The sequence below is a fragment of the Oratosquilla oratoria genome, chromosome 14 (assembly GCF_046742065.1).
Source record: "Oratosquilla oratoria isolate Oo_2021 chromosome 14, ASM4674206v1, whole genome shotgun sequence".
Taxonomy (NCBI): Eukaryota; Metazoa; Arthropoda; class Malacostraca; order Stomatopoda; family Squillidae; genus Oratosquilla; species Oratosquilla oratoria.
In genome coordinates this window covers 59,056,788-59,068,983 of record NC_134790.1, presented here as the reverse complement: position 1 = coordinate 59,068,983, position 12,196 = coordinate 59,056,788, and the positions used below count along the sequence as shown (strand labels likewise).

The 12,196-nt window shown below is 47.8% G+C and overlaps 2 protein-coding genes across 2 annotated transcripts; both read right to left on the bottom strand.

Moving 5' to 3' along the window:
- Window positions 1-215: 215 nt before the first annotated feature.
- Window positions 216-1,259, bottom strand: LOC143032693 (uncharacterized). Its single transcript, XM_076197579.1, has 2 exons — window positions 767-1,259; window positions 216-541 (listed from the first exon to the last, which is right to left on the bottom strand). Exons 1-2 carry the CDS (start codon window positions 1,257-1,259, stop codon window positions 216-218), a joined length of 819 nt encoding a protein of 272 aa, XP_076053694.1.
- A 622-nt stretch (window positions 1,260-1,881) lies between these two features.
- Window positions 1,882-2,610, bottom strand: LOC143032692 (uncharacterized). The gene has a single exon (XM_076197577.1). The coding sequence runs from the start codon at window positions 2,608-2,610 to the stop codon at window positions 1,882-1,884; it is 729 nt and encodes a 242-aa protein (XP_076053692.1).
- Between the last annotated feature and the right edge of the window lie 9,586 nt (window positions 2,611-12,196).

Sequence of the window (12,196 nt, the reverse complement as noted above, 5' to 3'; positions counted from 1 at the left end):
CAACAACAAATTCTTCAATCCACATAGATCTACCAATAATATTTATATTTATCAACCAACAAGTAATACAAACAAATACATACTACGAATAACAGATATAGGTCAGATATATAGAAATCAATAATTAAATAGCAACACAGTACATTTTAACATGATATACTTACGATATATCTTTTCAAACTCATTCTATATAAATATCAAAGACAATACACCTTTCAAATACAAGCTAAATTATCACCTTTGCCATCATGTACTAGCTGAGATATAGACACGTCACTGTCGACCTTGGGAGTGTTGCGAATGGAGAGGAGCACCAGGGGGAGGGCGTCAGCCCAGTTACATGAGGGTTGCTGTACCTTGAGTGACTCCTTCAGCTGGCGGTGGAATTTTTCTACAAGTCCAGTGGCTTGAGGGTGGTAAGCGGTAGTCCGGTTGCAGTTGGTGCCAAGGAACTTGAGCATTCTGGGCCAGAGATCAGATTCGAACTGGGAGCCCCTGTCGGTGATAATGGCGTGAGGGGCGCCGAATCTGGATACCCAACCTGAGAGGAAAGCACGGGCAGTTGTTTAGGCAGATATATTCGGGAGAGGGATCACCCCTGGCCACTTGGTGTACCTGTCGACGCACGTGAGCAGGTAACGCATGCCACGGGAAGGCAGAAGGGGGCCCAAGATGTGAAGACAGGTGCGGGTCCATTCTCTGACGTTTTTGTTGACGCATGGTCAGACGACCCGATCCGTGAGGAGACGTTGTGTTGCCCGAATACCAGGATGACTATGGTCGTGGAATGCCGAGAACACATCCTTACTACGACAGGCAGGGATGTACTGCCGGGGTTTGCCTGTAGAGACGTCACACCACAATGGTGCAGGAGTGTTGGGGAGCTGTCGGAGCTGCAGGGATGAAGTGTCATGTAGGCGTAGGAGACGGAGTTCCTCGTCGTTACCCTGGGAGGCGGCGATGCGTGCGTAGTCGACGTGGTGGTGATCAGGGAGGATGCTAGAGGTAATCCTGGACAAGGCGTCGGCCACTTGGTTATCCTCTCCCTTGATGTACTCGATGTGAGTATCAAATTGGGACAGGAATGACAGCTGCCGAGAGACTCTTGGTGAGTGGTGGTCAGAGATCCTGTCCAGTGCATGGGTGAGCGGTTTGTGGTCGGTAAGGATGGTAAATGGCCGGCCTTCTAAGAAATAGAGGAAATGCTTTACGGCTGAAAATATGGCCAGAAGCTCCCTGTCGAATGCCCTATAGCGCATTTGAGAAGGGTCCAGTCACTTGGAGAAGAATGCAATAGGCTGGAGCTGTCTGTTGACCCTCTGTTGGAGGACTGCGCCTATCGCTGTGGAGGAGGCGTCGGTGGTAAGGAAGGTGGGGGCGTGGGCCACCGGGTAGGACAGGCGGGCGGCCTCTGCAATTGCAGCCTTGACCTGCCCAAATGCGTGGATAGCTTTGGGAGACCACTTCACGAGTATAACCGACCGCTTGGAACGGTTCTTGGTGAAGTCGTGCAGTGGTGCGAGTTTGGCAGCTGCATCGGGGATAAATCTATGATAATAGTTGACGATCCCTAGGCATTGGCGAAGCATCTTGACGGATGTTGGCTGTGGAAAGTCTATGATGGTGTCCACCTTCTGAGGGAGAGGGTACAAGCCCGCTGTTGAGGTGCGGCGTCCGAGGATGTCGAGCGATGACACTCCTAGGAGGCACTTAGCCGGGTGGATCCGGAGGCCATAATCTTACAGTCGGCGGAAGAGAAGGAGGAGGTGGCGGTGTTGGTCGTGGTTGTCAGAGGCCACCAATATATCGTCGATGTAGACGGTGACAAAGTTGAAGTTTCTGTGGGCGTGGTCCATAAACCGCTGGAACGTTTGGGCGGCATTACGCAGGCCGGTGCCACAGGAATCTGGTGGAACGCCGTAGCAGGTCGATCTTGGGGAAGACTTGCTTCCCGTAGAGCTTGAAGTGGAAGTCTTGGGAGTGCGGGATGGGATAGCGGTCGGCCTTGGTGATGAGTTTAAGTTGGCGATAGTCACTGCAGGCCCGCCACTCGTTGGGTGGTGGTGTCTTGGGGACCATGTGGCGATGCCTAAGCACTCTCAGATGGGCGGATGATGTCTTGGTCAAAAAGGTTTTTGAAACTCTTGTTTGGCGGTGACCAACTTTTCTGGGGAGAGGCGTCGAGGCTTGCTGCAGACCGGCGGGCCAGCTGTTTGGATGTGATACACAATGTTGTGGGGGGCGGGTAGTGGTGGCCTTGCATGGAGACGTCAGCTGGGGAAAATCTTGCAGGATGCGTGTGTATTCGCCAGCTGGCTGAAGGGAAGATACTTTAGAAGTGGCGTTGGTGGTAGTTCCTGGTATGCGTCTTGTTGCATGGTACAAACAGTTATCCTTGGCGCTGACTGTCATTTTGTAGTATTGTAGGAAGTCGTAGCCAAGAATGGGTTGACGGACATCTGTGATAACAAAGGTCCAAGGGAACTTGCCATTCTGGAGGTCCAGGACGCTGTAGTAGCTGCCGTACGTGGCGATGGGTGTACCGGTGGCTGCAAGCAGGTCGTACGACGGAAGGCCTGTACCTTGGCACGGGTCTTCTGTCGGAGGCATGATGCTGACGGCTCAGCCTGTGTCCACCAGGAAGGATAGTCCAGTAAGGCTATCACGCACTGAGAAGAAGGTGTGGGCGTGGTCAGCGGGGGTGGGAGTGTTTACCAACCCCCGCTTTTGGAGTTTCCCGACCAGCTACAAGGTTGTGTACACTTGGGTGCCTTGTTGCCGAAATGGATATGGTACCAGCAGGGGCCACTATCCTGTCCCGGGACAGTGCTTCATGGAGTTTGATGGCGTTCATTCTCGTCCAAAAACCGACTCAGCAATTTTTTCATGTCGGTGATTTCCTGCCGTAGCTGCTGCACATTTTGATCCTTGGCATTGTACGACGAAAGAGTGGTTTTGCTCACAGCACTAATATCTGAGGAACAGCTGGTTGGGGGGTTGTACTAGCACCTGGGGTCTCACTGCACACTCCACTTACACTATTCACCGCATCATCATTGCACACGATGTTCCTCGTAGAGAGCGTGGTGTAGGTCGAAGCTTGTAAGGACCCAAAGCGTTGGTACATCCTGTCGGCGATGGAGCAGTAGGCGTCGTCGTCCTTGTCGGCAACTACGGCTTCCAGATTTAAGTGGAGGGCGTCCGGCATCTTGGCGAGGTGTAATGACCGGAGAAGTTCCTTGGGCAACTTCACCTTTGCCCGTGCGTTAAGAGTGGCAATTCTCCTGAAGAGTTGTGATGGTCGGTCGTCTCCGAGTTCGCTGTGCTGGATTTCCTTGTACAGCTCGTTATCGGGCCTGGCGTAGTGTTTCCTCAAGGCAGTCTTGCGGGCTGCACACTTGTTTTCCTTCGGTGGTGAACTGACGACGTCACGGACGAGAGCAATGACGTCCATCGATAGTGCGGCAATGTACGCTCCGAAGGCTTGCTGGTCCGGCACGTCACTCTGGGTGGCTAAATATGCCTCGGCGTGAACTAGCCAGCTCTCCAAATCATGGGAGAAACTGGGAAGAACCTGTGAGCCTGCCATCTTCCTGGTTGTCCTCACTCGGGGTCACCACTTTGTTGTGGTTATGTTCGGACAATTCAGGGAAATGAAACTCACAATAACACTACGACACACAATATTTAATGAATGCTAGTCTCGGAGGTCACGGACGAGGACGCGTAGAGGAAAGGTCCGGAGTGAAGCCCTCTTCAAGTGTCGTGGGCTGAGAGCGAAGGGCCACAGGAGGGAAGGTCCAGGGTAAGGGCCTTGAAATGTTGTGGGCTGAGTGCGAAGGGCCACTTGAAGCTTGGAGATGTGCCCGAGGCGACTTGCTGGAGAGAACTGCTTGTCTTGGCAAGACGCCGTCCTTTTAAAGGAGGCTGGCGGCTCAGCGAGGTCCCCGGAGCTTTCCCGAGTTTCTATTTGGCTGCTGGCTGTTACTGGCCGAGACGTCTTGCTAACTACGGCGAGTATATAGGCTGAGCTCGAGTTGTGTGACGGCCAGTCTGGTTTTGACCAGCGCCGCGTCAACAGAATGGATATAGCGTTACCAAATTATGGTTTGCGCGAGAAGAGCTATCAGATATATATTTTAATAAAAAAAAATCAATAAAGGTGTACTGTAAATGCATATGTATATATTATCATTATCAATAAAATAAACTATTTCTAGAATTATTTTCTATTAGTATTGTTTCATTTTCCGTGTGCTGTTTTCTTCATATATAATGTATGTCAAATAGTAGAAAAGTAAGTTGATCATGTGAGGTTACTATATCAACATCTACCTGGAACGTGCAATTACATAATTAGAAATGAATGGTGTGTATGCGTCGGATTATTTGAACATATCTAGAAAACCTATTAGAATCATAACTGCAGGAGTAACAGGGAGTAGAAAGACAGAATTTACGAATTTAGTGAAAAATATGGTCATATATTTAAAGATATTTATATATGTGGGGTGACGTCGCACCCGTAGAAAAACATAACATTTAGAATACAAAGATTATACTTTCCAAATATATATGTAATCCTCTAGAATCGTTCACGCATTCCGATCTATTAAATCATACTTTACTGATATTAGAGTTTTCAATAAAGCTGTATCCGCAGAGTCTGTAAGCGAAGAATTTACTAGAAGTAGGCAACATCAACATCTTCTCTCGATTATTTTGATAGAAAAAAAAAGAAGAAAAAAAAAACTAGTAAATATTCCAGTAATATAAATATTAACGCGACTCACTTTGTGTTATTTCGAATAAGAAATAATAATCAAGTCGAATGTTTAGCTAGACAATACTTCGGGAAAAAAGCTCGTAAAGTGCTTGAAATTTATAATTACGTCATAGGTCAAAACCCCCATGCTTGTCTTTTGGTGGACTTAAATCTATACACTCCTCCAAAACTACAATTTGGAACGAATATAACTGCAGGTAATGCGTGTAAAGTTGTTTTCATAAGTGAATAATACTTTTCATTACTTAAAACGCTATATGAAGGTTATTCAGCTCCATGTGATTTTTCTAGCATTGACAAATTATATAAAGCTGCCAAAAGACTGCAACCAAATATTACTAAAACCGACGTGAAAAAACATCTTCAGACTTATAGAGCTTACACTTTACACAAAAAATTCAACCCAAGAAATTTTAAAAGCTCAAAGCTATCGCGGGTAAGCCGAGAGTTATTCTAACGTGCGATATTGCAGATTTTTTATCATTAACAAAAACATAATTATTAATGAGGGTTACAGATATATACTGGAATGTATTGACGTTTTTCCCAAATGCTTACAATTGCAGCTTTTAAAAAAGAAAAATAGTCAACATGCTTTGAAAAACATTAAATTCTAACGAGAGTCAAACATAATACATAACTAGGTTATGGACGATTTCGATGGATGTTTTTATAATAAAGATATACAAAGTTACTTAAAATCTGAGAATATTAAACTATATAGCGTATATTCTCATGAAAAGACATCTGTTACCGAACGTGTAATTAAAACACGGGCAAGGGCTTTTTTGGCGTTGACGATGGCAGCTTCCATGGCGGGGTTCTACTGGAGATCCTTCGGTTTTCCGTGAAGGGCGTTATAGAGTGGGTTCAGCGTTTGAGCGATGTTAGGGAGGAAACGGTGGTAGAAGTTGATTATCCCAATAAATTCCTGCAGGGCTTTGATGGTAGTAGGTTTGGGAAATTTGTCGACTGCGGCGACTTTATCCTGCAGGGGACGAACGCTGTCAGGAGAGATGAGGTGTCCTAAAAATTGGGACAGACTTTTTCCCGAAGCTGCATTTGTCAAAGCGGACAACGAGGTCCGTTGTCCTGGAGACGCTCGAGGGTGGTCTGTAGGTGTTGGAGATGCTGGTCAGGCGAGTTGGAGAAGATCAGAATATCGTCGACGTAGCAGACGCAGAAGTCGAGGTCGCCAAGGATGCCGTCCATTAGGCGCTGGAAAGTCGCACCTGAGTTTCGCAAGCCGAAGCAGGAGTAATTAAAGGTGTACGTCCAAAGGGGGTGGTGATGGCGGTCTTCGGGATGTCGTCTGTATGTACCGGAACTTGGTAGTAGCCCTTCAAGTCCAGTGTCGAAAAGATCTTGGTGCCGTTGAGGTATGTGGTTACGTCGGCGATGTTTGGGAGTGGGTTGTGGTCAGATTCCGTCATCATGTTCAGCCGCCGGTAGCCTCCACAGCGGCGCCAGGAACCACCGTTCTTCTTGACGAGGTGGAGAGGGGAGGACCGAGGGCTGGAGGCCTTTTGGCAGAGGCCTAGTGTCTCCATCTCTTGGAAGGTTTTCTTGGCGACAGCAAATTTCTCGGGCGGTAGGCAGCGGTATTTGGCAAATACCGGGGTCCCAGACGTCTTGATGTAGTGGTACACGTCATGTTTAGCTGGCGTCTGTGGTGTCTGTTGCAGCTCAGGCTTGAAGACGTCGGGGAATTCCGTGAGCAAGTGGGCATAGGGGAATCTAGCGTCGATGGCGACGACCGTGGTTGGCTGTGGCGCGATTTGCAGGGGCGTCGAGGCGGATGCGGTTGCGCAGACTAGGCGGCTGTTGGCGACGTCGACCAGTAACCTGTAATGAGCGAGGAAGTCATTACCGAGGAGGGGCATCTTGACATCTGCCAGGATGAAGTTCCAGGAGTAGAGGCGACTCCCAAAGATGAGATGCAGGCGTTTCCACCCGTAGGTGGCTATGGTAGTGCCGTTAGCTGCGACGAATCTAACGCCAACGTCCTTGGGGACCCGGCGTTCTGCAGCGTATACAGGAAATATGGACCTGCAAGCACCAGTGTCGACAAGGAAACGACGTTTAGAGGCCTTGTCGTTGATGTAGAGGCCCGTTGCACCTGTAGAGGCCACCGTGATGGACGGTGGCCCTTCTAGGCGTTTTTTGTCCAGGTACATCCTGGTTGGCATTTTTTGGCGAAGGCACCGAATCTTGTGTGGTAGTACCAAAGGTGCAGAGGGGCGGTAGTCCGGCGTAGCTGCCTTTGCTGGTGTTGTTGGCGCCTGTTGCCTGGCGATGCTGCTGCGGTGGAGATTTCGTCCGTGATGTCGTCAGCAGCAAAGACATCCTGACTCCTTGCTGCGGCGACGTGGGCGTCGTCGAGATGGTCCGCCTTCCGTGAAACTTCGTCGGTGGTCATTTCCTCGGCGTTGCCAAGGGCGGATCGGACGGGCGCTGGGAGGCGCATGAGCCACAATTGACGAAGCATATCGACGTTCCTGCTGGTTCCGTTGGCTGTGGGTGGGAGGCGGGCGATGGACATCATCTCGAGGTATGCTGTACTTGGTTTAATGTCCCCCAGTGGCTGTTGGGAGAGTTGGAGGATTTTTGTGGCTCTGTAGGCTGCTGACGGCGTGAATTCCTGAAGCAGATACTGTTTCAGAACGTCATACTGGATAACGCCGTCGTGTTGATCGAGCCATTGGGGGATAAACGGGAACACATCCTCGGGGATCGCCTCGAGAACATAGTCTGCCTTCGTTTGGGATGCGCTGATATTCCGCAGGCGGAACTGGATCTCCGTCCAGCGGCCGTGGAAAAAGGTGGCGGCTTCAGGAAGACGGCGTTGGTAGCGGGCAGCGTGGCGTCGGGGATGACAGCGGTAGATGGGTCCACTGTCGCTCCGAATGGTCACCAGTGTAACGATGCTACTGTGGTGAAGAGAGGTTTTGGTGAGTTCGTCTCCTTTATTGTAAGGTACGAGTGAACTGGTCCAATCGATGGAGTGGTTGGGAAGTGTGGAGTTCCAGGAAAGAATCGTAGTGGAGAGTTGATGGTGGAAATGTGTCTAGAAAGAGAGTTGATGATAGCAAATACAGTGTTTCGGAAGAAAGTCAAGCATAAGTACACATGGGAGAGGGTGGTGGAGGGAAGGGTGGTAGATAGAGCGCTAATGGATTATGTAGTGGTAAATAGGATTATGATAGGAAGAGTTAAGGATGTACATGTGCTAAGGGGAGAGGGTGGGGGAATATCAGATCATTTTTTGGTGGAAGGTAAGCTGAGAGTGGAGGATAGATGGAGAAGGAGGAAAGGGACAAAAGGTAGGGAGGTTCTTAGAGTGAACTCCTTGAATGAAAAGGAAAAGGAGAAGGAGTACGAAAAGAAGCTGAAGGAGGAGTGGGAGGGAGTAAAGGATAGAGCAGAGATGGGTGTGGAGGAGGAATGGGGATGGTTCAAGGAGGGAGTCTTAAAGTGTGCAAGGATGGTGTGTGGAACAAGAAGGACAGGGGGAAATAGAAGAAAGGGTAGTGAATGGTGGGATGAGGAAACAAAGAAGGTTGTAGAAGAGAAGAAGCGAGCATTCACAGATTGGTTACAAAAGAGGACAGGGGAGTCATATGAGACGTACAAAGAAAAGAAAAGAGAAGTAAAGCAAAAGGTAAAGGAGGCAAAGAGGAGAGCAGATGTGAAATGGGGTAGGAGTATGACAGAAAATTTTGAAAGTAATAAAAAGATGTTTTGGAAAGAAATTAAGAGAGGAAGAGGAGGCGAATCAAGTAGGGAAGAAAAGGTAAAAGGTACAGATGGAGAGTTGATAATAGAAGAGATGGCAGTGAGGGGAAGAGGGGCAGAATATTTTAGGGAGTTGCTGAATGTGAAGGAGGATAGGGAAGGAAAGATAGCTGCAGTGGGAAATGCGAAGAAAATGAGAGTGATGAGTGAGGAGAATGGAGGAGAAATAAGGAAGGATGAGGTGAAGGCAGTTGTAAAGATGATGAAAGCAGGTAAGGCACCTGGTCTGGATGGATGTCATGCAGAATGTCTGAAAAAGGGAGGTTCAGTGATGGTGGACTGGTTGGTGAGGTTATTTAATGTTTGCTGGAGAGAGGGTAGAGTACCGGAGGACTGGAGTAGTGCCTGTATAGTTCCTCTTTACAAGGGAAAAGGGGACAAGTGTGAATGTAGTAATTTCAGAGGGATTAGCCTGTTAAGTGTAGTAGGGAAGGCTTATGGGAGGATCTTAATTGAGAGGATTAGGAGAGGAACAGAAGGAGTAATTGGTGAGGAACAGTGTGGATTTAGGACAGGTAGAGGTTGTGTAGATCAGATCTTTGTGGTAAGACAGATATGTGAGAAAGCTATAGGAAAGGGGAAGGATGTTTTTTGGGCTTTTATGGATCTGGAAAAGGCTTATGATAGGGTAGACAGAAAGGCACTGTGGGAGGTTATGCAGATTTATGGGATAGGAGGAAAGCTTTTGGGAGCTGTTAAGAGTTTTTATGAGAGTAGTAGAGCATGTGTTAGGATTAGAAATGGAGAGAGTGAGTGGTTTGAAGTAAAGGTGGGACTTCGTCAAGGATGCGTTATGTCGCCCTGGCTGTTCAACTTATACATGGATGGGGTGGTGCGAGAGGTGAATGCTAGGGTAGTGAGTCAGGGATTGGAGATGGTTAAAGAAAATGGAGAAAAGTGGGAGGTGAGCCAGCTGTTGTTTGCGGACGACACTGCGCTTGTGGCAGGGTCAGAGGAGGGATTGAGGAAGCTGGTGGCAGAGTTTGGGAGAGTATGTGATAGAAGAAAGCTAAAGATAAATGTGGGTAAAAGTGAGGTGATGAGATGTACAAGGGGTGAAAGTGGCAGTAGACTGGAAGTGAACATTAAGGGAGAGCGACTGGAGGAAGTGGATAGTTTTAGATACTTGGGTGCAAGTGTAGCAGGAAATGGTGGAGTGAAGGTGGAGGTAGAATGTAGATTGAGAGAAGCGAGTAAATGTCTTGGTGGTTTAAAGAGTGTAATGAGGAATAGACATTTGGGAATGGATGCGAAGAGGAGACTGTATGAAGGAGTGATTGTGCCAACAGCACTGTATGGGGCAGAAACGTGGAACATAAGAGAAGAAGAGAGAAGGAGTTTGAATGTGTTTGAGATGAGGTGTCTGAGAAGTATGGTGGGGGTTACTAGGCTGGATAGAGTGAGAAATGAGGAGGTGAGGAGGAGAACAGGGGTGAAAAAGGATTTGGGAGATAGGGTTGATGAAAGAATATTAGGATGGTTTGGACACATGGAAAGAATGAGTGAAGAAAGACTAGTAAAAGAGGTATGGAAGGCAGATGTGGAGGGAGTGAACATGAGGGGACGTCCTAGGATGAGGTGGATGGATGGGGTGAAGGGGGCTTTGGGGAAGAGGGGAATGTCTGTTGAGGAAGGAAGGGAGAGGACGGAAGACAGAGGTGAGTGGAGAATGGTTGTATATGGATGATGGGGGGTGGGGTAGTATGTGTGAGTAAATTTTGACGCAGCCCGAAGGGATTTCTCCCCGTCCTCGCCTTATATGCAAAGGGGGACGGAGAGGGGGGGTCGCCGATTAAATGAAGCGGCCTTGCTGTGGATGTACTGTGTCTTGCGACACTGCTTCTGACCCAGGGCGGTGGGCAGGGTGCAGGGATGACCCGTCATCCAGGAGGTGCTCAGATGAGAGGAAAGGTGGGAGGGATGTGGAGTGTATTTAGGGATGAAATGGGTGGGAGTGTTTTTATGCCTTTCCCTTTTTGGCTACCTCCCTTGGAAGGGGGAAAAAGCCTTGGTATATGTATGTATGTACGAGTGAACTGACTTTACATGCGGCGGCAATCGCTATATATACCGCGTGGGTACCCGTGGTGCGTAATTACATAATTGCACTGGGTCAAGCAGTGTCGCACTGGCAGAGAAACATCAGGTCATGGACGACATCATGCACGTTCCATGCCACGTGATCATCGTGGTGTGTAGAGTATTTTTAACGAAAAGTGCTATTCCTCCCCGACTCCTGCCAACCCTGTCCTTATGAAAAAAAAAACTTATATCCTTCTATCTCGATTTCAGGAAGAAAAGGTCTATCAGCCATATTGATCAGGATTCAGTAATAGCTGTATCAAATCTCTCTACGCATGCTTTACCTCGCAGTAAATAAATTTTATTTATTGTGCTTCTGCTGTTTGTATAGTAAACTTTTAGTTTATCCTCCCTCTACCTCATTTGGTGATTCTTTACACAACACAATCCCTCACTGAGCTGTTTCTAATGCCTAAACTATATTTCAATACTACCACCCCTACCCCGAATCCCACGTAATCTACCCGAGAAAATACTGCAGGAGATCTACTTCTCGCTCAAGGGATTCAGCAAGGAGCCGAAATCTTCTGGGCGACAAGTGCACCCCGTCCTTTATATGTAGATGATTCTTACCGTAAAAGCGACCCCAGTTATCGACAAACGCCTAGCCATTGGCCTTACAATATTTTGTCAGCCTGCAATTCATTGCAATAGCCCTGGAATGCCACATGCCTCGGAAGGATTCCACATACAACAGGAACCTCTCCCTTATTCCTAATATTATCTAGCGCATCCCGAAACCGCGCAAACAATTCCTCGTCCCTCAAATTACCCATGTCATTCCCACCAGCACTCAAACAAACGATGGGTTTCACACCTCCGACCATACACTTCTCAATCCTGTCTCTAAGATCACCTTTTTCCCTTCCTGGGGAAACACACCTGGGTCCTATGCTTCCTATCTTTGTCGTAGAAGGCCCTATCTAAATACCGCACCTGGCTATCTCTTACAACCAAAATCTCACTTGTGGGCAGGGATCTAGCGATTATTTTATCCTTCTCTTGCATTTTTTTCTTCTTCTTGTAAACCCTCGAGAGCTTGAAATGAGTTTGTGCACTCAAGCGGGCCTGATGAAGATTTTTACTATCTCTCCGTGTTTTGTTTGTTACCTTTTTCCACCCAGGTTCCAAACATGGTTTGTCGTCCGTGTTTTGAGTCCTCGAGCGAAGAACTCGATCCTCCTCTTTAAAGTCTTCAAGTCTTGAAGGCGACAATTCTATTGTGTAGAGATTGTACCTCTTCGGCGCTGATCATTGAAACACAACCACTCACTGTTTAAAATCAGCTACCCCAGTTGACCTGACCTGAGTGACGCCTACTACTCAACTGGTTTTTCATGTTGAATAACCTATTACTAAAACGATGTAGTACCATCCTCTTTTTGTTATTTTCTCGTCTGTGTGACAGTTTTCTTGTTTAGTATGTCATTCTATGCGTACACCTATACAGCCTAGGCTGCCTCATTTACACTCCATCATTACACATGTTTTGTGACATATATATATTGCGCGACCTAGAAAACGAAGCCATTT